General features: G+C 50.3%; 1 protein-coding gene across 4 annotated transcripts in view; it reads left to right on the forward strand.

Moving 5' to 3' along the window:
• Positions 1–25,516, forward strand: part of LOC140408258 (uncharacterized) — a 62,325-nt gene extending 36,809 nt beyond the window's left edge. For 2 of the 4 annotated variants that reach the window (XM_072495217.1, XM_072495218.1), the window contains exons 4-9: positions 5,778–5,858; positions 9,339–9,440; positions 14,082–14,106; positions 15,644–15,705; positions 20,056–20,126; positions 24,446–25,516. In XM_072495217.1, the coding sequence (XP_072351318.1) occupies positions 5,778–5,858; positions 9,339–9,440; positions 14,082–14,106; positions 15,644–15,705; positions 20,056–20,126; positions 24,446–24,523 (419 nt within the window). In that variant the 3' untranslated portion in view covers positions 24,524–25,516. Of the gene's footprint in view, positions 1–5,777; positions 5,859–9,338; positions 9,441–14,081; positions 14,107–15,643; positions 15,706–20,055; positions 20,132–24,445 lie in introns of all 4 variants that reach the window. The other 2 variants (XM_072495219.1, XM_072495220.1) reach the window with 2 other exon arrangements.
• The last annotated feature ends 1,574 nt before the right edge of the window (positions 25,517–27,090 follow it).

Genomic DNA, 27,090 nt, shown 5'->3' on the forward strand with positions numbered 1-27,090 from the left:
GGTCACTGTTATATATATTGTTTTATTGTTGTAAAAAGGGAAAACCTTTGTATTGTTTTGTTTGGCCGAAAAATTTGAATAAAATATATATTTTTTTAAAAGTAAAGAGGAGTTTGCAGGGTCGGCAGGGCTGGGTTTTCCGTTGTCGCTTCCAGTGCCTGGTTCGATGCCGGGTGGTCCGTCCAGTTTCATTCCTTTTTCGTGTTTTTATAGCGGTTTGCTCGGGCAGTTTGCTGAGGGTCTGGAGTCACATGTAGGCCAGACCACGTAAGGACGACAAATTTCCTTCCCTCAAGGACATTAGTGAACAAGATGGGTTTTTATGACAATCGACAATGGTTTCATGGTCATAGTGGTGAACGTAGTCATCATTAGACTTTTAATTCCAGATGTTTTATTGAGTTTAAATCCCACCATCTACCATGGCGGGGTTCGAACCCGGGTCCCCAGATCATTACCCTGGCTCTCTGCATTACTAGTCCAGTGACAATACCACTACCCTATTCTCTCACCTTATTATGCAGTAATTATTAATTAATACATGTGTGTGATTTTTAAAACTCTTTCATCGGATGTGGATATCACAGGCTGGGCCAGGATTTATTGCCCATCCCTAATTGCCCTCGAGAAGGTGGTGCCAGAGCTGCCTTCTTGAACCGCTGCTGTCCCTGAGGTGTAGGTACATCCACAGTGCCCTTAGGGAGGGAGTTCCGGGATTTTACCCCAGCGACAGTGAAGGAACGGCGATATATTTCCAAGTCAAGACAGTGAGCAGCTTTGAGAGGAACTGTCAGGTGGTGGGGTTCCCAGGTATCTGCTGCTCTTGTCCTTCTAGATGGTAGTGGCCGTGGGTTTGGAAGGTGCTGCCTCAGCAGGCTCTGCGAGTTACTGCGGTGCCCCTTGTAGATGGTGTACACGGCTGTCACCTGTCGACGGTGTGGAGGGAGTGGATGTTTGTGGAAGAGGTGCTAATCAAATGAGCTGGTGTTGAGCTTCTTGAGTGTTGTTGGAGCTGCACTCATCCAGACAAGTGGAGAGTATTCCAGTACACTCCTGACCTGTGCCTTGTAGATGGTGGACAGGCTTTGGAGGGGTCAGGAGGTGAGTGTCTGCCCACAGGATTCTCAGACCCTGACTTGCTCTTGTGGCCACCGTATTCATATGGCTGGGTCCAGTTCAGCTTCTGGTCAATGGTAACCCCCAGAATGTTGATGGTGGGGGATTCACTGATGGTAATGCCATTGAATGTCAATGTTATAAAGCATAAACTGGCTGTTTTAGCTCAGTGTTCGTACAAAATGGTGTCTTGATGTTGTTACCTTGGGCGTCATTCTCCGACCCCCCGCCGGGTTGGAGAATCGCCGGGGGCTGCCGTGAATCCCACCCCCGCCGGTTGCCGAAGTCTCCGGTACCGGATATTCGGCGGGGGCGGGAATTGGGCCGCGCCGGTTGGCGGGCACCCCCGCTCGATTCTCCGGCCCACATGGGCCGAAGATAAATTGCCTGTCCCGCCGGCGTGGATTAAACCACCTTTTGAACGGCGGGACAAGGCGGCGTGGGCGGGCTCCGGGGTCCTGGGGGGGGCGCGGGGCAATCTGGCCCCGGGGGGTGCCCCCACGGTGGCCTGGCCCGCGATCGGGGCCCACCGATCCGCGGGCGGGCCTGTGCCGTGGGGGCACACTTTCCCTTCCGCCTCCGCCACGGTCTCCACCATGGCGGATGCGGAAGAGACTCCCTCCACTGCGCATGCGTGGGAAACTGTCAGCGGCCGCTGACGTTCCCGCGCATGCGCCGCCCGGGGATGTCATTTCCGCACCAGCTGGCGGGGCGGAAATTCCTCCGGCGTCGGCCTAGCCCCTCAATGTTGGGGCTCGGCCCCCAAAGATGCGGAGCATTCTGCACCTTTGGGGCGGCGCGATGCCCGTCTGATTGGCGCCGTTTTGGGCGCCAGTCGGCGGACATCGCGCCGTTTCGAAAGAATTTCGCCCCTTATGTTATATTCTCAATGTGCCGGAAAAAAAATAATTATGGAGAAGCCACACACTTGGATTTCTCTTAAACACAGTTCAAGGTTTATTCAGGTGATGTTGCTCATTATATAATAATCTTTATTGTCACAAGTAGGCTTACATCAACACTGCAATGAAGTTACTGTGAAAATCCCATAGTCGCCATATTCCGGCATCTGTTCGGGTACACAGAGGGAGAATTCAGAAAGTCCAAATTACCAGACTTGTGGGAGGAAACCGGAGCACCCGGAGGAAACCCACGCAGACACAGGGAGAACGTGCAGACTCCACACAGACAGTGCCCCAAGCCGGGAATCGAACCTGGGACCCTGGCACTGTGAAGCAACAGTGCTAACCATTGTGCTACCGTGCCGCCCAATACAATACCAAGATGGAGAACTAAGAGTTAAGTCGCTTACGATTAGCAGCTTTCTCTGAATAGCTTTGTAGCGGAATCCACATATTAGCCTATCACGAAGCGTGTCGTCCAGTGTTGCACCAAACTTTTGCTAATCTTCTTAAGGTCACCACAAATTGTAAGATGCTTTCACCTTCACACGAACCAAACCTTACTGCGATTCCAAGTGGTCTTGGTGAGAAATACCCTTCTCGAATTTCATTAATTCATTGTAGATGGGTGCAATCTACAGGCCGCATCGCGCCCACATTCAAGCAAACGGGGCGACGACACAGCCGGTAGGTGTCGGGAGAGGCCTCTTCTGGGATCTACCTGGCTCGCTACGCTTTGCGAGATCAAATGGTATCTCGTGAGATGTCGCAACCTGCATCCTGCCCATTGTGGGCAGGATCAGTATTGGGCAAATCTGCATATTAGAGTGAGTAGCTAGCCTCACTCTAACATACAGCTCCACAACAACTCCCCGAGGTGTTGGGCTCTAACACTTCGCCTCAGAGACATTAGATGAGCACCATTCAGTACTGGTCGCCACAAACGGGCCCAGACGCTACGGCACTTGTGCGGAGGTGGTTCTCCCGGGGGATCGGAGGCTCCCGGGTGGTTGTCCCCTGGGCAGGATGGCATCCTAACACTGCTGTTGCCACTTGTGCCCCTTGGCACTGCCAGCCTGGGACCCTGGCAGTGCTACCTGGGTTCCAGCCTGGCAGTGCCAATTCGCTTCGATCGCACCCCTTTCTCCCGACTTTGCCGAATGGCGTGGGCTTTGCACTGACGAAAAGGGTTTACCCCCCCTCCCCATCCCCTCTCCCCCAACCTGAGAAATGTTGCAACATTTAGATTCTTTGGTACTTGATTTGCTGTGAGATAAAGTTGAAATCTCTCTTCGTACTTCTTTTATTTTATGTATGAAACAAGAGTCTCCTCATCCACAATGTAAAATATTAATTCCTTTGTCCGGACTGCGGTTTGTCTTGTTCACGTTGTGGCTTGTACAGAATCGGAAAGATGTTTGAATTCCCGTTCCCTCAGCCCGTTTCACTTTGCTGCGTGTGTGATCTCTGCAGCTTAGGGTCTTCCCACTTCCAACGGCAAGCAAGCTTTTCCAGCTTGTGTTCTGTTTACCCATGATTGGGCTTTGTTTCTTTTCCCAAACTTTCTGCATCAGCAGCTTTTCCTTCGATCGACGTTTGAATGCGGCCCCGATAATCTTCTCCTCCCCTCTCTTCGCTGTTTTCACTTTTCTCGGCAGCATTTTCAGCGCCTCAACAGTTTTCTCTTTCCTCAATCCTCGTCGCCAGTGTTCTCTTTTGTTACGTTCTCAATGTGCCGCAAAGAGAATAGGTGCCACACACTTGGATTTATTCCAGGCACGATGCAAGGTTTATTCAGGAGATGTCGCTGATACAATACAAGATGGAGGATTAAAGTCCGCACAGACACTCTGCTGACGTTATTACAGATCACGTGACACTTCATCAACAGGGATGCATTACTTAAATACATAACACCTTTACTATAGTGAATATAATCTTAAAGTAGTGTAAAAGTGGCCAAGTTATATTAAAACCTTTTTTCCAGGTCTATAATAGGTTGAATGGCTTCCTGCATTGTATGATTTTATGAGTCTTCTTTATTTGCGATATCTATATTGTCATGTAGCCATCTAAGATGGCCACCTGCAAAGGACCATGGGAATTATGGCCAACCCAGGACTCAGACAGATACACAGCCTGTGTGTATCTAAAACGCAGATAACCAGACCCGACCGAAACCACCGCTCGTTTGCATTTTAATGGCCCATTTTCCCAGGACAATAAGACTCCAATCAAGCAACCGGTACAGCCACAGACTGATCGGTACCACTCCCCTTACTCAGAAAGCACAACTGCCAAGGTCAATGACCTCTAAGGACCCACCCAGCTACCAAGGCACCCGATCCTTTTTTGGTGGAATCGAAGAGAGTGATCGGGGGCGAAATTCTACGGAAACGGCACGATGTCCGCCGACTGGCGCCCAAAACGGCGCAAATCAGACGGGCATCGCGCCACCCCAAAGGTGCGGAATGCTCTGCACCTTGGGGGGCCGAGCCCCAACCTTAAGGGGCTAGGTCGGCGCCGGACGAATTTCCGCCCCGCCAGCTGGCGGAAAAGGCCTTTGGTGCCCCGCCAGCTGGCGCGGAAATGACATCTCCGGGCGGCGCATGCGCGGGAGCGTTAGCGGCCGCTGACAGCTTCCCACGCATGCGCAGTGGAGGGCGTCTCTTCTGCCTCCGCCATGGTGGAGACCGTGGCGGAGGCGGAAGGGAAAGAGTGCCCCCACGGCACAGGCCCGCCCGCAGATCGGTGGGCCCCGATCGCGGGCCAGGCCATCGTGGGGGCACCCCCCGGGGCCAGATCGCCCCGCGCTCCCCCCAGGACCCCGAAGCCCGCCCGCGCCGCCTTGTCCCGCCGGTAAGGTAGGTGGTTTAATTTACGCCGGCTGGACAGGCATTTTAGCGGCGGGACTTCGGCCCATCCGGGCCGGAGAATCGCGCGGGGGGCCCCGCCAACCGGCGCGCCGCGATTCCAGCCCTCGCCGAATCTCCGGTGCCGGAGACTTCGGCAACCGGTGGGGGCGGGATTCACGCCAGCCCCCGACGATTCTCCGACCCGGCGGGGGGTCGGAGAATCTCGCCCCAGAGCCCTGTCGAACTATTGGGTCCAAGGTTAGGGACCGCCCCAAAGAGCGTGAAATCCCAGAGGGATAAATGAGAGCACAGCCATGTGTTCTGTCTCTCTTGGATCCGGCCTGTGCCAAACCCAATTGCAGCAGGAACAGCCAGCCAAGTTCAAGACCAACGATCGCTACCTGACGGATGAGCCCAGCAGAGACAGAGCCACTTCCTTCGAACCAGCCAAGTGAAATCCAGATAAAGGCCTTTATCCATTTGCACAGTGCTGGTCGCCCTGAAGTTAAGTATAGGTTATTGTAGCTGATATTGTAGTTTAACTCGTAGTAGATGTTGTGTTTGCATGTTGAGATAACTCTTGTGTATGTAAATAAACCATCTTTTGAACTAACTAACTGGTTGTGTGGTCATTTGATCGATATAAGTGAAAAACTTGTGGTTCATTGAGATAAATAAATAGAGCAACAGTCAGGAACACCTTAAACCCCTGTGGGATCATTTTAATTGACTTGTGGTTGTATTTATGAATGTTTTAGTATTGACTGGTGGAAGTACACACCAGGCAGTTCTCTGCTATTGGAGTAAAATTGAATGAGAGTTACCTTGAGTTTATTGAGCTGGAATTTTCTAGTCTTTACGATGATCGATGTCTGAAAGTTTTATAATTTTTACATATCACTAGGGGCACCTGTATCTTTGAAAGACGAATCCAGGAATGACACAGTCACAAATGAAGCTCCAGATCGAGACTTGCCAATTGACAGTAAGAACCATTCATTCACTCGTGTTCTCGACCAGTGGGGGTGGGGAAGGGAGGGAGAGGAGATTATTGTGTGGTGAACAAATCGATCGTTAAAACAAAACATGGGATCTGGAGGAAGTCATTCAACCCCCTCGAGCCTGTCCTGCCGTTTTGTACCTTAAATCATTTACTCATTTTGTAAATATGGCGCTGTATTCTCCACCCCGCCGAGCCACATTTCTGCCCCGGCCCGCCGACGGGATTCTCTGTTACTCCGGCCGGTCAATGGGGTTTCCCAATGTGGGGCAGCCCCACGCCGTCGGGAAATGGAGAATTCCATCGGCGGAGATTCCCGCCCATGGTGTGCACTGTTTCAGAAGATTTGAGTACAGGAGCAGGTATGTGTAGTTGCAATTATACAGGGCCTTGGTGTGGAAGGGAAATTAATGAGTTGCCAAATTAGAAGCATGCTGGGAAATGCTTGACTATGTAGCTTAACACTGCTTTTGAGCGAAAATATGTAGGTCAGGTAACATAAACGAAATAATGCTTAATATTTTGGTCTCGGCCTTATTATGATAACACATTGTCCTCCAAAAGACAACAAAATGTGTACTCGAGTTGTTTTTATCCAAGGGCAAGAACATACGGACTACGTATTTCAGCTTACGTACTTTCCAAGGTCTATTTAATAGAAACATGGCTGTTTACTTCTAGCTGTTATTTCAGACTATAAAGATATGGGGCGAAATTCTCCCGAAACGGCGCAATGTCCGCCGACTGGCTCCCAAAACGGCGCCAATCAGACGGGCATCGCGCCGCCCCAAAGGTGCGGAATGCTCCACATCTTTGGGGGCCGAGCCCCAACATTGAGGGGCTAGGCCGGCGGCGGAGGAATTTCCGCCCCGCCAGCTGGCGGAAACGGCCTTTGTGGCCCCGCCAGCTGGCGCGGAAATGACATCCCCGGGCGGCGCATGCGCGGGAGCGTCAGCGGCCGCTGACAGTTTCCCACGCATGCGCAGTGGAGGGAGTCTCTTCCGCCTCCGCCATGGTGGAGACCGTGGCGGAGGCGGAAGGGAAAGAGTGCCCCCACAGCACAGGCCCGCCCGCGGATCGGTGGGCCCCGATCGCGGGCCAGGCCACCGTGGGGGCACGCCCCGGGGCCAGATCGCCCCGCGCCCCCCCCCCCCAGGACCCCGGAGCCCGCCCACGCCGCCTTGTCCCGCCGTTCAAAAGGTGGTTTAATCCACGCCGGTGGGACAGGCAATTTATCGGCGGGACTTCGGCCCATCCGGGCTGGAGAATCGAGTGGGGGGGCTCGCCAACCGGCGCGGCGCGATTCCCGCCCCCGCCGAATCTCCGGTGCCGGAGACTTCGGCAACCGGCGGGGGCGGGATTCACGCCAGCCCCCGGCGATTCTCCAACCCGGCGGGGGGTCAGAGAATGACGCCCATGCTTCCTTCAATCGAATCTCAGAGTGCGGTGCACTGGCTATGCAGCCGGAACACTCTCTCTCCACAAATATATTTGTGTAAGTAAATTTCCTTAAATAGAACCTCGAAGAATTTGTCTTTATTATAATTTCCACGACACTTGGTGATGCCACACCTGGAGTATTGTGGGCAGTTTTGGTTTCTTTATCTGAGGAAGGATGTTCTTTCTCTGGAGGGAGAGCAGCAAAGGTTTACCAGGCTGATTCCTGGGATGGCAGGACAGACGTACGAGGAGAGATTGAATCGGTTAGGATTGTATTCGCTGGAGTTCAGAAGAATGAGGGGGGATCTCATAGAAACCGATAAAATTCTAACAGGACAAAGAACAAAGAACAAAGAAATGTACAGCACAGGAACAGGCCCTTCGGCCCTCCAAGCCCTTGCCGACCATGCTGCTCGACTAAACTACAATCTTCTACACTTCCTGGGTCCGTATCCCTCTATTCCCATCCTATTCATGTATTTGTCAAGATGCCCCTTAAACGTCACTATCGTCCCTGCTTCCACCACCTCCTCCGGCAGCAAGTTCCAGGCACCCACTACCCTCTGTGTAAAGGACTAGACAGGGTAGATGCAGGAAGGATGTTCCCGATAGTGGGGGTGTCCAGAGCCAGGGGGCACAGAATGAGGATACAGAGTAGACCATTTAGGGAAGGGATGAGGAGAAATTGCTTCACCCAAAGAGTGGTGAACCTGTGGAATTCACTCCCACAGGAAGTAGTTGAGGCCAAAACACATACGTTTTTTAAAAAGTTAAATATAGCACTGAAGGCGAAGGGGATCAAAGGAAATGGGGGGAAAGCAGGATTAGGCTATTGAGTTGGATGATCGGCCATGATCGTAATGAATGGCGGAGCAGGCTTGAAGGGCCGAATGGCCGCCTCCTGCTCCTATTTTCTATATTTCTATGTTTCTATCCATCCTGGCTCCGTACCCCCTGAATAACCTTTAAAGCAAAACTTGACTGATCACAGCTTTCAAATGGTTAATTGAGGTGGAACCTAGTTTGGGAGCGAGCTCTCCACTTCCAACCCCCTTTGTGTTTCCGAACTCCTCCACTGAATGGCCTGGTTCTGACCATCAGCTCACCTCCCCGTGTCCTCTGCCCGCCACCCACAGAGAAAGTTTCTCTCCGTCTACTCTATCAATTCCATTCAAAATCCTAGAAAAAATTCAATCAAATCACCCCTTAACCTTCGATATTGCAGAGAATACAAGCTTGATTAGTCTCTGTTTTTGATCTAACTCCTGAGGCTCTGATCCTCAGGGTGAGGGATGTGGGGGACACTTAAAGCTACTTTTTCTGAGGTGAATGTAGGCTGCTCTATTGACATACATCTGGGGCGAGATTCTCCGACCCCCCGCCGGGCGGCGCATGCGCAGGAGCGTGTGCGGCCGCTGACAGCTTCCCACGCATGCGCAGTGGAGGAAGTCTCTTCCGCCTCCGCCATGGTGGAGACCGTGGCGAAGGCGGAAGGGAAAGAGTGCCCCCACGGCACAGGCCCGCCCGCGGATCGGTGGGCCCGATCGCCCCGCACCCCCCCCCCCCCCCAGGACCCCGGAGCCCGCCCGCGCCGCCTTGTCCCGCCGGTATGGTAGGTGGTTTCATCTACACCAGCGGGACAGGCATTTTAGCGGCGGGACTTCAGCCCATCCGGGCCAGAGAATCGAGCGGGGGGGCCCTTCAACCGGCGCGGCGCGATTCCCGCCCGCGCCGAATCTCAGGTGCGGGAGACTTTGGCAACCGGCGGGGGCGGGATTCACGCCAGCCCCTGGCGATTCTCCGACCCGGCGGGGGGTCGGAGATTCTCGCCCCTGATCATTCACTTGACTTAAAACCCCCAGCTGTTTTTGGTGTTTCCCAGTGTTTTAATTTCTATAGTTAAAGGGAGGTGTATGGCAATGCACCAAGGATTCATGGCAAGGATGCTACCTTCACTCCGAGCTGTTGATTGCTGTTTGTTAGTTGGTTTCCTCTAACCATTGTTACAAATTTCTATTCCTTTAGAAAACCTTGTGTTGGTCCTGCTGCTTGCCATCGCAATGATGGTTCTCATCACTCTCATTGTTCTCAGATTCAAATGCAGAAATTATCGGAAGCAAAAGCGAGGTAACAGTAAAAATTCCTTTTTCACTGTCTGTTCAAAAACAAGGAATATTGAAATAGCAAAATTCTCTCACATCCCCCTCATTGGTTGTAGGTTCCGCCCTTACCCAACGCTGTGGGGTTTCCACCTCTTGCCTTTCTTTGATGCATCTTCATCAGATAGAACATAGATAGAACATAGAACAGTAAGAAGTCTTACAACACCAGGTTAAAATCCAACAGGTTTGTTTCAAACACTAGCTTTCGGAGCGCTGCTCCTTCCTCAGGTGAATCACCACATCAGAACATAGAACAGTCCAGCACAGTACAGGCCCTTCAGCCCACGATGTTGTGCCGACCATTTATCCTAATCTAAGATCAACCTAACCTACACCCCTTCAATTTACTGCTGTCCATGTGCCTGTCCAAGAGTCGCTTAAATGTCCCGAATGACTCTGACTCCACCACCTCTGCTGGCAGTGCATTCCACACACCCACCACTCTCTGTGTAAAGAACCTCTGACATCTCCCCTATACCTTCCTCCAATCACCTTAAAATGATGTCCCCTTGTGACAACCATTTCCGCCCTGGGGAAAAGTCTCTGGCTATCCACTCTATCCATGCCTCTCATCACCTTGTACACCTCTATCAAGTCACCTCTCTGCCTTCTTCGCTCCAATGAGAAAAGCCTTCGCTCCCTCAACCTTTCTTCACAAGACATGCCCTCCAGTCCAGGCAGCATCCTGGAGATCTCCTCTGTACCCTCTCCAAAGCATCCACATCCTTCCTATAATGAGGCGACCAGAACTGGACACAATATTCCAAGTGTGGTCTAACTAGAGTTTTATAAAGCTGCAGCAAAACCTCGCGGCTCTTAAACTCAATCCCCCTGTTAATGAAAGCCAACACACCATACGCCTTCTTAACAACCCTATCAACCTGGGTGGCAACTTTGAGGGATCTATGTATGTGAATTCCAAGATCCCTCTGTTCCTCCACACTTCCAAGAATCCTGCCTTTAACCCTGTATTCAGCATTCAAATTCAACCTTCTAAATGTAATCACTTCACATTTATCAAGGTTGAACTCCATCTGCCACTTCTCAGCCCAGCTCTGCATCCTGTCAATGTCCTGCTGTAACCAGCAACAACCCTCAACACTATCTACAACTCCCCCAACCTTCGTGTCATCGGCAAACTTACTAACCCACCCTTCCACTTCCTCATCCAAGTCATTTATAAAAACCACAAAGAGCAGAGGTCCCAGAACAGATCTGGGACACCACTGGTCACTGACCTCCAGGCGGAATACTGTCCATCCACTACCACTCGCTGTCTTCTTTCGGCCAGTCAATTCTGTATCCAGGCAGCCAAATTTCCCTGTATCCCATGCCCCCTAACTTTCTGAATGAGCCTACCATGGGTAACCTTATCAAATGTCTTGCTGAAATCCATATACACCACATCCACTGCCCAACCTTCATCAATGTGTCTCGTCACATCCTCAAAGAATTCACTGAGGCTTGTGAGGCATGACCTGCCCCTCACAAAGCCATACTGACTCTCTTTAATCAAACTATGTTTCTCTAAATAATCATAAATCCTATCTCTCAGAATCCTTTCCAATATTTTGCTGCTCACAGACGTAAGACTGATGGGTCTGTAATTCCCAGGGATTTCCCTATTCCCTTTCTTGAACAGGGGAACAACATTCGCCTCCCTCCAATCATCCAGTACAACCCCAGTGGAGAGTGAGGACGCAAAGATCATCGCCAAAATAGTTGCTGGTTATTAGCACCTGGTTACTCATCGGGTCAGTGCGTCTGAAGAGGGGAAATTTGCAAGGCTTCAGTAAATGGTCCATGACCTGGCACAAACACGACAGGCTGAAAGGCCTCCTACTGTGCTGCCTGTTTCTGTGATGGCCATTCATGGTAAAGAGAGGAGAAGGTCAGGTTTCCATCGATCCCACGCACTCAAGTTCCCAGGCACTTTCCTTCTCCAGTTCTGTAGTAAGAGTCGCTGAATCCTCTCTTGTGTCGGAAACAGTCCTTCCACATTGCACTGGATTTACCCCTCCCTACTCCCATCCAGAGATTGGGATTCCTCCCTCACCTTTTACTCCTCTGTCATTTTCGGGGCAATCTGTTGGTTCCGTTTCTACGTCACTTGAATGTAAAGGCTCCCATGGCGTCACTTCACAGGAGATCAACATCACAGACACAGATTATCCAGTCATTATCACCTTACTGTGTGTGGGATCTTGCTGTGTGAAATTGAGCTGCCCGGTTTCCTCACATTATAACAAAGACTTCACTTCAAGAAGAACTTCATTGTTTGGAAGGTGCTTCAGTCAGTCCAGGGATCATGAAAGGCGATATGTAAATGCAAACCTGCCCGTATTCTGCTCTTGCGTGGGCCCGGGTAGTTACCGTTGGCAGGACTGGTGACAGAGTGAATGAGGTGGAGGTTCTCCATTGCTACATCTCTCCAGGTGCCTTAAACATTCTGTGCACCTGAGACTTAGAATTCTGTTGCCAACAAAATATCTTTGCTGGATCTAGTTAAGTTTCCATACATCCCTGAAAACCTGGAATCCCAAACATATCTCTCCTTCGTCCTTCTCCTCTTGAGAGAGTACGGGTGTGATTCAGCAGCCTTGTCATGCCCAACGTGGTGTTGGGACGAGGTTGTTGAATCTCGCAAGAGGCAACTCACAAGATCTGCAATGCTTGAAATGCCTCACGGGATTCAATGAGATGTCCCGATCGTGATCTCACCTCACTGGACGTGATTCAGATCTGCATAGTTAAATGTTCAGTAGGCTAATTTAAATAAATGTTTGCAGGATTCCCCCGGAGCCCGTAACCTAACGCCCGCTCCTGGGATACCTCGCCAGGGTGCCATTTAGGACTCGTTTCCATAAATGTGGACCAGTCGTAACGGCATCTGAGGGGGTCTCCCAGCCATTAGAGACTACTGGGTGGTTGGGGTACAGGGCAGGGTGGCACCCTGGCACACACTCTGGCACCCAGGCACCCTAGCACTGCCAGCCTGGCACCCTGGCAGTGTCACCTAGGTACCCTGGTAGTACCACCCTGGCACTGCTAGGCTGACAGGGGCACTGCCAGGTACCAGGCCAGGAGGGGATTGCTGCAGCCAAACAAATAGCCACAACGTTGGTGCCAGCAGCACCACTAGGAGTGGTGGCCACTGCTGGGACTGCACCCAGCCTCCACCCCCCTCCCGGCCTGGCCTGCCATAAGCCTTCTGGGCTTCACACTTGACTCTGTCCTCCACCCCCACAGGAGGGTTAGGATGAGGCTCTCACGTGGCAATTAATTGGCCATTAGCAAGACTCATTTTGCCCATGGGTGGATGTGCTGTCTAACACTTACACCACCCTGCATATAATAGCAGTGGGTGAGGGTGTGGGAGAGGTAGGCATTGTGCCTAATTGTATACCTCCCACCCCCATTCGACCCTGCAGCACCATCAAGACCCGATTACCACAGGTTAATTTGGATAGTTTAAGTGAATGGGCTAGGGTCTGGCAGATAGAATACAATGTTGACAAATGTGAGGTTATCCATTTTGGTAGGAATAATCAGGGGCTGGTTTAGCACAGGGCTAAATCACTGGCTTTTAAAGCAGACCAAGGCAGGCCAGCCGCACGGTTCAATTCCCGTACCAGCCTCCCCGAACAGGCGCCGGAATGTGGTGACTAGGGGCTTTTCACAGTAACTTCATTTGAAGCCTACTTGTGACAATAAGCGATTTTCATTTCATTCATTTCATAACAGCAAAAGGGATTATTATTTTAATGATAAAATATTAAAACATGCTGCTGTGCAGAGAGACCTGGGTGTGCTAGTGCATGAGTCGCAAAAAGTTGGTTTACAGGTGCAACAGGTGATTAAGAAGGCAAATGGAGTTTTGTCCTTCATTGCTAGAGGGATGGAGTTTAACACTAGGGAGGTTATGCTGCAACTGTATAAGGTGTTAGTGAGGCCACACCTGGAGTATTGTGTTCAGTTTTGGTCTCCTTACCTGAGAAAGACATACTGGCACTGGAGGGTATGCAGAGGAAATTCACTAGATTAATCCCAGCGTTAAGGGGGTTGGATTACGAAGAGAGGTTGGGGACTGTACTCGTTGGAATTTAGAAATATATAAAATTATGAAGGGAATAGATAGGATAGATGCGGGGAAGTTGTTTCCACTGGCGGGTGAAAGCAGAACTAGGGGGCATAGCCTCAAAATAAGGGGAAGTAGATTTAGGACTGAGTTTAGGAGGAACTTCTTCACCCAAAGGGTTGTGAATCTATGGAATTCCTTGCCCAGTGAAGCAGTTGAGGCTCCTTCATTAAATGTTTTCAAGATAAAGATAGATAGTTTTTTGAAGAATAAAGGGATTAAGGGTTATGGTGTTCGGGCCGGAAAGTGGAGCTGAGTCCACAAAAGATCAACCATGATCTCATTGAATGGTGGAGCAGGCTCGAGGGGCCAGATGGCCTACTCCTGCTCCTAGTTCTTATGTTCTGTTTTGTTAGGAGCTTGGCTGGGTCTAAATGGGAAATGTGTTGCAGAAAGTTTACTGAGAAAAAGATCAGCTTTGTTTATCATTTCCACAATTCAAGCATTTTATTTCTGTTCTTTGAACAGAGGCGAAAAACAGCACGTCAGACCAGTGAGTATAATTTATTAAAAGAACTGAATCTATGCAGACAGGATAAATGTAGATAAATGTAGACATGCTTCACACTCTCACTGCGCCGCTTGTTTGTGAGCAACTGGTTACAAATTGATATTTGTATATCCCCTGGGACTACGGTGACTTTTAAAATATAAACTGATAAGTCAGAAGTGAGGAGTCCATCAAATATATATTCAGCTGTTGACAGCCAAAACCTTATACAGAGTCCTGTTATTCATTTCCAAAATAGACTCCAGGGGCGACATTCTCCGACCCTCCGCCGGGTCGGAGAATCGCCGGGGGCTGGCGTGAATCCCGCCCCCGCCGAATATCTGGTGCCGGAGACTTCGGCAACCGGCGGGGGCAGGATTCCGTTTGGCGGGCCCCCCGGCTCGATTCTCCGGCCCGGATTGGCTGAAGTCCCGACGATAAATTGCCTGTCCCGCCGGCGTAAATTAAATCACCTACCTTACCGGCGGGACAAGGCGGCGTGGGTGGGCTCCGGGGTCCTGGGGGGGGCGCAGGGCGATCTGACCCCGGGGGGGTGCCCCCATGGTGGCCTGGCCCGCGATCGGGGCCCACCGATCCGCGAGCGAGCCTGTGCCGTGGGGGCACTCTTTCCCTTCCGCCTCCGCCACGGTCTCCACCATGGCGGAGGTGGAAGAGACTCCCTCCACTGCGCATGCGCGGGAATGCCGTCAGCGGCCGCTGACGCTCCCGCGCATGCGCCGCCCGAAGATGTCATTTCCGCGCCAGCTGGCGGGGCACCAAAGGCCATTTCCGCCAGCTGGCGGGGCGGAAATTCCTCCGGCGTTGGCCTAGCCCCTCAATGTTGGGGCTCGGCCCCCAAAGATGCGGAGCATTCCGCACCTTTGGGGCGGCGCGATGCCCGTCTGATTGGCGCCCTTTTGGGCGCCAGTCGGCGGACATCGCGCCGTTTCCGGAGAATTTCGCTCCTGTTGTTTGTTTATTTGAAGAATCTAAAGAGGCGATGCAATGTGATCCCGCAAATTATAACAATACTGTAACAGTGACCCGCGATTCTTCCTGATTGAGTGCAGGGTGAAGCTGCCATGATCACCATGCAGCAGAATCACTGTGTCACAAACATTAAAAACTCAGCAATTATTAAAATCTCTTTTAAAGGAATAAATACCTGTAATACTACTCAACTCCATCATGTAAAAACCCACTGATTCACTAATGTCCTTCAGGGGAGGAAATCTGCCGTCCTTCCCCAGTCTGTCCTACATATCACTCCAGTCCCACAGCAATGTGGTTGACTCTGAACTTCCCTCTGAAAAGGTCTAGCAAGCCACTCAGTTCCAGGGCAATTAGGGATGGACAATAACTTCTGGTTATGCCCAAACCTCATGAAAGAGAGGATTACCATTGTTGGGGGTAATTAAACTTGCAATGAAAACAGTGGGACATACTGACTCATTCTGCCATGTTAAGATGTAGTTTTTGGATATTGTAATTAAGAGATTACCTCTTAATTGTGATTCTCTTTTCCACAAAATCTATGCAGAGCAATTACAGATAAAGACCAAGTGACTCTCATCTCTATAAGGACAACCGATACAGATGCTGGTATGAACGGTTCCTGAAAACATTTATCGTCTGAATCATTCAAAATGCAACAATTCTGAACAGCCAAATTCAAAGTGAGATTGGAGTTTGTGTGGGAATGCTTAACTCCATTGGATTAGGGCAACTGTTGTGGGTCACCTCTGGAAACCAGCACAGAGCTTGGTAGCATCCAGATGTGGTTTTTGCAGTTTATCAATTCCTTTTGTACTTTGAATCGGAACCTATTGATGATTAAAGTCCCGTTCTTTAGCAGAGAAAGTGGGAGAAGCTGTGTCGATGTCAACCAAGTGAGTGCTACATCAAACAGACCAGCGTTTTTTATCCATGGAATCCCTACAGTGCAGAAGGAGGCCATTTGGCCCATCGAGTTTGGACCGACCCTGCAAAAGAACAGCCTACCTAGGTCCATTCACCCACCTTATCCCCGTAATACATTGGTCATGGCCAATCCACCAAACCTGCACATCTTTGTATAATGACTGGTAATCAGCAGAGTAAATGTACTGAAAGCATGAGAGGTCCTCCCAGATGTTTCCCTCATCCCACCAGCTACATCCCTGAGTTCACTGAGCATCGTTGAGGAGACTTCAGAACAAAACCAAAAATAATTACAGCTTGGGAAAGAAATAAGGATTGGAGACAAAGGGCGCGATTCAAGGAAACAAAATCTATGTCCAGGTTTGGGCGTGTTGGGCTGGGTATTCCTCTGAGGCTGCAGCGCCAAGAAACACACGGCTATTCAGCGGCACTTTGCTGTTTGTTTGGGCCTCGGCGAGTTTCTCTCCGCCAAGGTCGCACTTGAGTCACTTCCTGCTGGCGAACCCAGCCGGAAAGGCCCCTCGTCTACCGGGGCGCCATATTGTCTGGCTGCCCTGATCGTTCCACCCCCCCCCCCCCCACAACCTCAGGGAGGCCCTGGGGAACACCCATTAATTCCCCCCCTCCATTTGTTAGGCCTCCGCTTGTTAGACCCGATCCCTGGCAGTGCCAACCCGGCACCTCGGCACCCTGAAACTGCCAGCCCAGTGAGGGCGAGATCCAGATTTCGACGTCTCGCGAGATTTCGTTAACTCTGGCGAGGCATTTCGAGGGTCGCAAATCTTGCGAGAGGCATCTCACGAGATTCCCCCGCCTCGTCCCGACTCCAAGTCGGGCTGAACGAGGCTGTTAAATTGCACCCATAATATTGTAATTGATTAGATATTAGAATCTTAGAATGACACTGTGCGCAACAGGCCATTTGGCCCAGTATACCTGTCCTGGCTCTTTGACAGAGTGAATCAATCAATCCTTGTCTTCAAAGAGCTTAAAATGTTTCCCCTTCAATTATTATCTAATTCTCTTTTACCACATGGATTGTAATTTCGCAGAGGGATAATCTACACATGAAAGACACTTCCCAAGATGCCTGAGATTATTATTTTTAAAGTATATTCTTTCGGGGGATGTGGGCTTCGCTGGGCTGGGCCAGTATTTATTGCCCATCCTTAATTGCCCCTGAACTGAGTGTCTTGCCCATTTCTGAGGGCAGTTGAAGAGTGGACCACATTGCTGTGGGCCTGGAGTCACATGGAGCCAGACTGGGTAAGGACGGCAGATTTCTTTCCCTAAAGGACATTAATGAACCAGATGGGTTTTTACAACAATCGATGATATTTTCATGGTCTACATTACTGGGACTAGCTTTATATTCTGGACTAATGTTGATAGATTGAAAAGCAGATGGGATATATTACTGTGGTCGAGCTGCCCGTTTGCTAACTGTGTGCTGAAGGCCAACATTTACTCCACTGTGCTTTTATCTCTGGGTTCAAACCTGGCCAAAGCTAATGGGGAGGACATTTTCTCTGCTGGCTTCAGTTTTCCTATGTGAAGTGGACTTTTTCACTTAGGTTTACGCCCTGTGACCCTATTGCAGGACAATGGTGGCCAGACTCTGTCGTCAGCCCTGACCCATTCACTCCAGCCCAGGTAGTGTCCAATGTTTTTAAATGGATGGGGCAGACTTAACTCAAATTCTAACGCACATGAGGAACCTAAGAGCTGATTTAGCACAGCACTAATTTACTTTCATTACCAGTTTAGTTTACAGAGTCACCACCAAGTAGAAGTCTGACTTTCTTGTTTTTAATTTTCCTGCTGCCTCCACCACATTGTGAGATTTCCCAGTAATGACTGGATCTCCCATGGCTGAATGAGAATTCCCGGATCAACTGCAGCAGGGCAGAGAGACCCCAGAGAGGTCATTCATTAAACTAACTCCAGTTGCACCAGTTTGACAGATATATTTCTTGCACTGCCGCTCTTAAAGTCTCTGCGAGTGAGTGTTCCACTTTATCACAAACTGAAGCCACTTTTTCTCATATGGAGACACTTTCATTTCCAACCTAATTTCATAATGGGTGTTACGGACACCTGGCCAGCCCTCAACAGTGGCTAAGATACTGAACCAGGCACGTAACGTTTTGAAGTTTTTAATGCGGTGCGGGAAGATTGATTCAATCCGGGAGTGATAATATCAGAAATAAGGCTTAGTTATTATTTTTTAAAATTTATTAAAATGAAAGAATAGAAAACAATATTTAAACTTTTACTTCAGCTCTAACATTAAGAGATTACATGCAGTTTCGGAACCTTAACACACAAGTTCCCATTAAACAACACTGTTCCGGGGCATTCAGCTCTTGTTCCACTATCAGAGACAGACAAAGGTAATATAGAACATAGAACAGTACAGCACAGTACAGGCCCTTCGGCTCACGATGTTGTGCCAACCACTTATCCTAATCTAAGATCAACCTAACCTACACCCCTTCAATTTACTGCTGTAAATGCAAATACTTGCATTTACAAAGCTGTTTTTCTTCTGGTAAGAACATTGGTTCAGAATCCTTTTTCAAAGCCTGCCTCGGTGAGAGCTTTCATGACCTTTCTGGTCTGTTTCCACAGCCTTCTGCCTGTAACTATTCAAAACAGTATTTCCTCTCTCGCTCTCCAAGCTCCACCCAGCTCCTAAAACAAAGGTTCTTCCCTGAGGTGGCCAGACTTGAATCTATTATCGTTATCTTCGATGATTGCCCACTCATGTCTATACAGAGAACAGAGCTATGCTATTTGTATGCAACTAACCTTCCACTGACAGACAAATTGGTAATCAGACTCTGTGATTGGCTAATGGCTTGGTAAATCAAGGCTGTCCCGAATGACAATGGATCTTGAGTGGATCATCGTTCCTGAGCCGGGACATCCTGTGTAATCCCACTAACGAGGTTAGGTCTGAATGGGACAAGGTGACTCAGGCTGTGAACGTCTCCCTCTTACTCTGCTGCGAGCAGTCTTTTCCTTTAGTCTGTTTAACCCTTAAATTACCTGCTACATCTTGGACCCCATTTCTGGACCCAAATTCCTAATATCTCCCTATCATGACAGTTGGGGAGTGGAGAGTATCATTCCTATTGCTGTGGGTTGGTTAAAGGGACAGCAGTGGTGTGGTCATAATGTCTAGTAATCCAGAAGCCCCCACAATGCTCTGGGGGCACAGGTTCAAATCCCCCAATAGCAGCTGGTGGAATTAATTCAATCAATTAATAATTCTGGATTTTGAGATTTTTATCAATTGTCATAAAAAAATTCATCTGGTTCGCTATGTTCTTTCGGGAAGGAAATCTGCCATCTTTATCTGGTCTGACCTACACGTGACTCCCACAGCAGTGTGACTGACTCTTAACTTCCCTCGCAAGCCACTCTGTCCAAGCCATTCCGTCCAAGCCATTCCGCCCAAGCCTTCCGGTCAAGGGACAGTTCGGGATGGGCAACATATCATCAGCGACACTCACACCCCATTAAAGAATAAATAAAGGTCGCAGAGGTCAAAGGACAGTGTATTAACCAAGGCTGTCACCCAGTTCTCTTACTCTACAAAATTATGAGAGGTATAGACAGGGTATAGACAGTCAGATGCTTTATCCCAGGGTGGAAGCCCCAAATACAAAGGGATACAGGTTCAAGGTGAGAGGGGGAAAGTTTGGGGCAGATGTGCGGGAATGTTTTTCACTCAGAGGGTGTTGGGTGCCTGGAATGCGTTGCCAGTGGAGGTGGTGGAAGCAGGCATGATAGCAGCGTTAAGATGTATCTTGATTGACAAAAGAATGGGTGGGGAATGGAGAGATACGATCATTTGGGCAATACGTAATAGGACTAAATAAGGAATGTGGATCAGCACAGGCTTGGCTGGCCGAAGGGCCTCTTCCTGTTGAGTAATGTTCTTTGTTCTTTGACAACATCAAAAAATAGTCCTTAATGTGTCACCGTCTAATGTTGTTATTTTGGATGTTTTCTGACAAATTGCAGGTGAAGTGTCTTATGGGAAGAATGATGCTGTGGAAAATGGAAAGGTTGAGGATCTATCTCAGGCTCAGTATGTACGGTGGATGTCCTGTTTATTGCATTTATCAAGGGGATGTTATAAAAGGCTTACAATAAGGAATCATACACTAAGTTATCTATCCCCCCATAAACTGCTGTTAACGGGTTAATATCCCTTGGGGATCAAGGCTGGAATGAAGGGGTGGGGGTGGGGTGTGGGGTTCACCTGGGGGTGTGGGTGAGCGTGAGGGAATCAGTTGAAGCAGCATGGTAGCACAGTGGTTAGCACTGTTGCGTCACAGCGCCAGGGTCCCAGGTTCAATTCCCGGCTTGGGTGACTGTCTGTGCGGAGTCTGCACATTCTCCCCGTGTGCGCGTGCGTTTCCTCCGGGTGAACATAGAACATAGAACGATACAGCGCAGTACAGGCCCTTCGGCCCACGATGTTGCACCGAAACAAAAGCCATCTAACCTACACTATGCCATTATCATCCATATGTTTATCCAATAAACTTTTAAATGCCCTCAATGTTGGCTAGTTCACTACTGTAGCAGGTAGGGCATTCCACGGCCTCACTACTCTTTGCGTAAAGAACCTACCTCTGACCTCTGTCCTATATCTATTACCCCTCAGTTTAAAGCTATGTCCCCTCGTGCCAGCCATTTCCATCCGCGGGAGAAGGCTCTCACTGTCCACCCTATCTAACCCTCTGATCATTTTGTATGCCTCTATTAAGTCTCCTCTTAACCTTCTTCTCTCCAACGAAAACAACCTCAAGTCCATCAGTCTTTCCTCATAAGATTTTCCCTCCATACCAGGCAAATTCCTGGTAAATCTCCTCTGCACCCGCTCCAAAGCCTCCACGTCCTTCCTATAATGCGGTGACCAGAACTGTACGCAATACTTCAAATGCGGCCGTACCAGAGTTCTGTACAGCTGCAACATGACCTCCTGACTCCGGAACTCAATCCCTCTACCAATAAAGGCCAACACTCCATAGGCCTTCTTCACAACCCTATCAACCTGGGTGGCAACTTTCAGGGATCTATGTACATGGACACCTAGATCCCTCTGCTCATCCACACTTCCAAGAACTTTACCATTAGCCAAATATTCCGCATTCCTGTTATTCCTTCCAAAGTGAATCACCTCACACTTCTCTACATTAAACTCCATTTGCCACCTCTCAGCCCAGCTCTGCAGCTTATCTATATCCCTCTGTAACCTGCTACATCCTTCCATACTATCGACAACACCACCGACTTTAGTATCGTCTGCAAATTTACTCACCCACCCTTCTGCGCCTTCCTCTAGGTCATTGATAAAAATGACAAACCGCAACGGCCCCAGAACAGATCCTTGTGGTACTCCACTTGTAACTGAACTCCATTCTGAACATTTCCCATCAACCACCACCCTCTGTCTTCTTTCAGCTAGCCAATTTCTGATCCACATCTCTAAATCACCCTCAATCCCCAGCCTCCGTATTTTCTGCAATAGCCTACTGTGGGGAACCTTATCAAACGCTTTGCTGAAATCCATATACACCACATCAACTGCTCTACCCTCGTCTACCTGTTCAGTCACCTTCTCAAAGAACTCGATAAGGTTTGTGAGGCATGACCTACCCTTCATAAAGCCATGCTGACTATCCCTGATCATATTATTCCTATCTAGATGATTATAAATCTTGTCTCTTATAATCCCCTCCAAGACTTTACCCACTACAGACGTGAGGCTCACCGGTCTATAGTTGCTGGGGTTGTCTCTGCTCCCCTTTTTGAACAAAGGGACCACATTTGCTATCCTCCAGTCCTCTGGCACTATTCCTGTAGCCAATGATGACATAAAAATCAAAGCCAAAGGTCCAGCAATCTCTTCCCTGGCCTCCCAGAGAATCCTAGGATAAATCCCATCAGGACCCGGGGACTTATCTGTTTTCAGCCTGTCCAGAATTGCCAACACCTCTTCCCTACGTACCTCAATGCCATCTATTCTATCAGCCTGGGTCTCAGCATTCTCCTCCACAACATTATCTTTTTCCTGAGTGAATACTGACGAAAGATATTCATTTAATATCTCGCCTATCTCTTCAGACTCCACACACAATTTCCCATCCCTGTCCTTGACTGGTCCTACTCTTTCCCTAGTCATTCGCTTATTCCTGACATACCTATGAAAAGCTTTTGGGTTTTCCTTGATCCTACCTGCCAAATACTTCTCATGTCCCCTCCTTGCCCGTCTTAGCTCTCTCTTTAGATCCTTCCTCGCTACCTTGTAACTATCCATCGCACCAACTGAAACTTCACACCTCATCTTCACATAGGCCTCCTTCTTCCTCTTAACAAGAGATTCCACTTCTTTGGTAAACCACGGTTCCCTCGCTCGACGCCTTCCTCCCTGCCTGACCGGTACATACTGATCAAGAACACGCAGTAGCTGATCCTTGAACAAGCTCCACTTATCCAGTGTGCCCAACACTTGCAGCCTACTTCTCCACCTTATCCCCCCCAAGTCACGTCTAATGGCATCATAATTACCCTTCCCCCAGCTATAACTCTTGCCCTGCGGTGTATACTTATCCCTTTCCATCATTAACGTAAACGTCACTGAATTGTGGTCACTGTCCCCAAAGTGCTCTCCTACCTCCAAATCCAACACCTGGCCTGGTTCATTACCCAAAACCAAATCCAACGTGGCCTCGCCTCTTGTTGGCCTGTCAACATATTGTGTCAGGAAACCCTCCTGCACACACTGTACAAAAAACGACCCATCTAATGTACTCGAACTATGTCTTTTCCAGTCAATATTTGGAAAGTTAAAGTCTCCCATAATAACTACCCTGTTACTTTCGCTCTTATCCAGGATCATCCTCGCCATCCTTTCCTCTACATCCCTAGAACTATTTGGAGGCCTATAGAAAACTCCCAACAGGGTGACCTCTCCTTTCATGTTTCTAACCTCAGCCCATACTACCTCGGAAGATGAGTCCCCATCTAGCATCCTCTCCGCCACCGTAATACTGCTCTTGACTAGCAGCGCCACACCTCCCCCTCTTTTGCCTCCTTCTCTGAGCTTACTAAAACACCTAAACCCCGGAACCTGCAACATCCATTCCTGTCCCTGCTCTATCCATGTCTCCGAAATGGCCACAACATCGAAGTCCCAGGTACGAACCCATGCTGCCAGTTCCCCTACCTTATTTCGTATACTCCTGGCATTGAAGTAGACACACTTCAAACCACCTACCTGAACACTGGCCCCCTCCTGCGACGTCAAATCTGTGCTCCTGACCTCTATACTCTCATTCTCCCTTACCCTAAAACTACAATCCAGGTTCCCATGCCCCTGCTGCATTAGTTTAAACCCCCCCAAAGAGCACTAACAAATCTCCCCCCCAGGATATTTGTGCCCCTCAGGTTCAGATGTAGACCATCCTGTCTGTAGAGGTCCCACCTTCCCCAGAAAGAGCCCCAGTTATCCAGAAATCTGAATCCCTCCCGCCTGCACCATCCCTGTAGCCACGTGTTTAAATGCTCTCTCTCCCTATTCCTCATCTCACTATCACGTGGCACGGGCAACAACCCAGAGATAACAACTCTGTTTGTTCTAGTTCTGAGCTTCCATCCTAGCTCCCTGAAAGCCTGCCTGACATCCTTGTCCCCTTTCCTACCTATGTTGTTAGTGCCAATGTGGACCACGACTTGGGGCTGCTCCCCCTCCCCCTAAGGACTCGGAAAACACGATCCGAGACATCACGTACCCTTGCACCTGGGAGGCAACATACCAAACATGAGTCTCTTTCGCTCCCACAAAATCTCCTATCTGTGCCCCTGACTATCGAGTCCCCAATTACTAATGCTCTGCTGCTCTTCCCCCTTCCCTTCTGAGCAACAGGGTGCTCCGGTTTCCTCCCACAAGTCCCGAAAGACGTGCTTGTTAGATAATTTGGACATTCTGAATTCTCCCTCTGTGTACCCAAACAGGCGACAGAATGTGGCAACTAGTAACTTCATTGCAGTGTCAATGTTATCCTCCTTGTGACAATAAAGATTATTATTATTTTCCTGATGAGAAAATGTAACAGAGGTCAGACCACAGAGGGCAGCTGACAGGAGTTGAAGGGGGTGGGCAGTGCTGGTGGGGGAAGGAAGCTGATTTTAGCACGTTCTCCAGGAGGAGGATGCAGTATTGGGAGGATTTGACGAGGAGAGGAAGGTTTAGTGAACTTTATCATGGCCAGGCCAGATAAGCTGATAAATAGTTAAGCTAATTTAATGCCAGATGCCGTTCAGGTTTGGATATTTATGATGAAATTAATTTACGATTTAATATTTATCTTCTGTCTTTAATGCATTTTTAATTCTGTTGCAGGATCCACATTCAGCAAAGCCCATTTCTAAACTGACCATCGAGCAGGACAACCCCCCGATTGCAGAGAATGCCACATAAGGATGTTTATTTGGAATTGGGATTCTGCGTTGTGTGAAGGGGTGCAGGGGCAAATCGATTTACATCCCCACCACTGAATACTGATTGTGAGATTGTTGAGTGTCCAGGGGCGGGATTGTCCAACCACCCCGGGTCGGAGAATCGCCGGGGGGCGGCGTGAATCCCGCCCCTGCCGGCTGCCGGATTCTCTGGCGCTGGAGATTTGGAGGGGGTGGGAATCGCGCCGCGCCGGCCGCTGGCAGCGGCCCCACCGGCGATTCTCCGGCCCGTGATGGGCCGAGTGGCCGCCCGTTTTTTTTGCCGGTCCCACCGGTGTAAATTAGAGTAGGTCCTTACCAGCGGGACCTGGCGGCGTGGGCGGCCTCCGGGGTTCTCGGGGGGCGCGGGGGGATCTGGCCCCGGGAGTTGCCCCCACGGTGACCCGGCCCGCGATCGGGGCCCACCGATCCGCGGGCGGGCCTGTGCCGTGGGGCCACTGTATTCCTCTGCGTCGGCTGCTATTCCCCCGCGATGGCCGACGCGGAGATGAACCCCCCCTGCACATGCGTTGGGATGATGCCAACACACGCTGGCGCTCCCACACATGCGCCATCTCGCGCCGGCCGGCGGAAGCCCTTCGGCGCCGGTTGGCGGTGGCGCCAAGCCCCTTCCCCGCAGGCCAGTGCGGCGTAAACCACTCCGGGGCGGGCCTAGCCCCTGAAGCTGCGGAGCATTCCGTACCTTTGGGGCGGCCCGATGCCAGGGTGGTTTACGCCGCTCCGTCCCGCTGGAGTTGCCCGCCCCGCAGAATCCCGCCCCTGATCTCAATTATGACTGACAGAATTTGAGGGCCGTTCTGTGAAGCAGATTGTTCATTGAGGGCAATGAAGGGCAATCGATAATTAATTGGGCAACAGTCTGTTTTTTTCGGGCAACAATTCTGTCTGTAAGGTGACAAGTCTTATCCTCATTCGGATGATTTCATTAGTAAAGCATAAATAATTCTGTTAGCAATTAGCTCGATTTATTTCCAGATTTCTATGGAAACACGCCGAATGTTTCCGCTGCTGTATTGCGGGCGGACTCATTTTTCTGACCTTCCTGGCATCAAGTGTACAGCCCCGAACATCGGCCATTCAGCCCAATTGGTTAATGCTAGCCTTTCTGCTCCAGACAACCTTCCTACCCACTCCATTCACCCGATTAACACGTCCTGCTATTCCTTCCTCCCTGATGTGTTTATCCATCTTACCCTTAAATGTGTCTGCATTATTCACCTCACCACTCCCTGTGGGAGTGGGTTTCGCACACTCACAGTCCAATTTATTAATGACTGTCTTATATTTGTGGATACTAGTTTTGGACTTTCCAAAAGTGGAAGCATCATCTCCCCTGACAAGAGTTTTTACTAGGCCGTGATTGACGGCATCTAGACAGCCAGATGTCTGGATTGTTTAACTTCATCTCCCTTCTCGCTTGAATGGATCTCAGGTACCCTGCTTTGAAATTTCACACAATGGGCGAGATTCTCTGACCCACCGCCGGGTCGGAGAATCGCTGGGGGCTGGCGTGAAACCCGCCCCCGCCGGTTGCCGAATTCTCCACCACCGGATATTTGGCGGCGGCGGGAATCGCGCCGCGCCGGTTGGCGGGCTCCTCCCTGCGATTCTCCGGCCCGGATGGGCTGAAGTCCCGCCGCTAAAATGCCTGTCCCGCCGGCGTAAATTAAACCACCTACCTTACCGGCGGGACAAGGTGGCGCTGGCGGGCTCCGGGGGGGGCGCGGGGCGATCTGGCGATCTGGCCCCGGGGGGTGCCCCCACGGTGGCCTGGCCCGCGATCGGGGCCCACCGATCCGCGGGCGGGCCTGTGCCGTGGGGGCATTCTTTCCCTTCCGCCTCCGCCACGGCCTCCACCATGGCGGAGGCGGAAGAGACTCCCTCCACTGCGCATGCACGGGAATGCCGTCAGCGGCCGCTAACGCTCCCGCGCATGTGCCGCCCGGAGATGTAATTTCCGCGCCAGCTGGCGGGGCACCAAAGGCCTTTTCCGACAGCTGGCGGGGCGGAAATTCGTCCGGCGCCGACCTAGCCCCTTAAGGTTGGGGCTCGGCCCCCAAAGATGCGGAGCATTCCGCACCTTTAGGGCGGCGCGATGCCCGACTGATTTGCGCCATTTTGGGCGCCAGTCAGCGGGCATCGCGCCGATATCGGAGAAGTTCGCCCAATGGTTATAAACATCTCGCTGTGACTGACAGCTCTTGACCACATAAAAAGTAGTTAAGTGCTTTCACTTTTTCTCAGCAGAAAGCTTTTTTCTCCAACCCCCTCAACAGAGGCTTTACATTCAGAAGCGAGGTGAGACTCGTCAGAACAGCAACTCACCTGCAGAAAGTGTAGAACAAATGTTGAAGATACTCACCAACAAATGGAGATGTGAAGCTGTGTAATTAGACACAAAGGTTGCATTTAATAGTCAAACATGCTGGGCGGGGTTTTCCTTGCAACGCGCCATGGAGGAAACCCGCCATAGTCTGGTGGTGGGATTCTCTGGTCCCACCATTCCCAATGGGGTTCCCTGCTGAATGC

Source organism: Scyliorhinus torazame, chromosome 3 (assembly GCF_047496885.1).
Source record: "Scyliorhinus torazame isolate Kashiwa2021f chromosome 3, sScyTor2.1, whole genome shotgun sequence".
NCBI classification, from domain to species: Eukaryota; Metazoa; Chordata; class Chondrichthyes; order Carcharhiniformes; family Scyliorhinidae; genus Scyliorhinus; species Scyliorhinus torazame.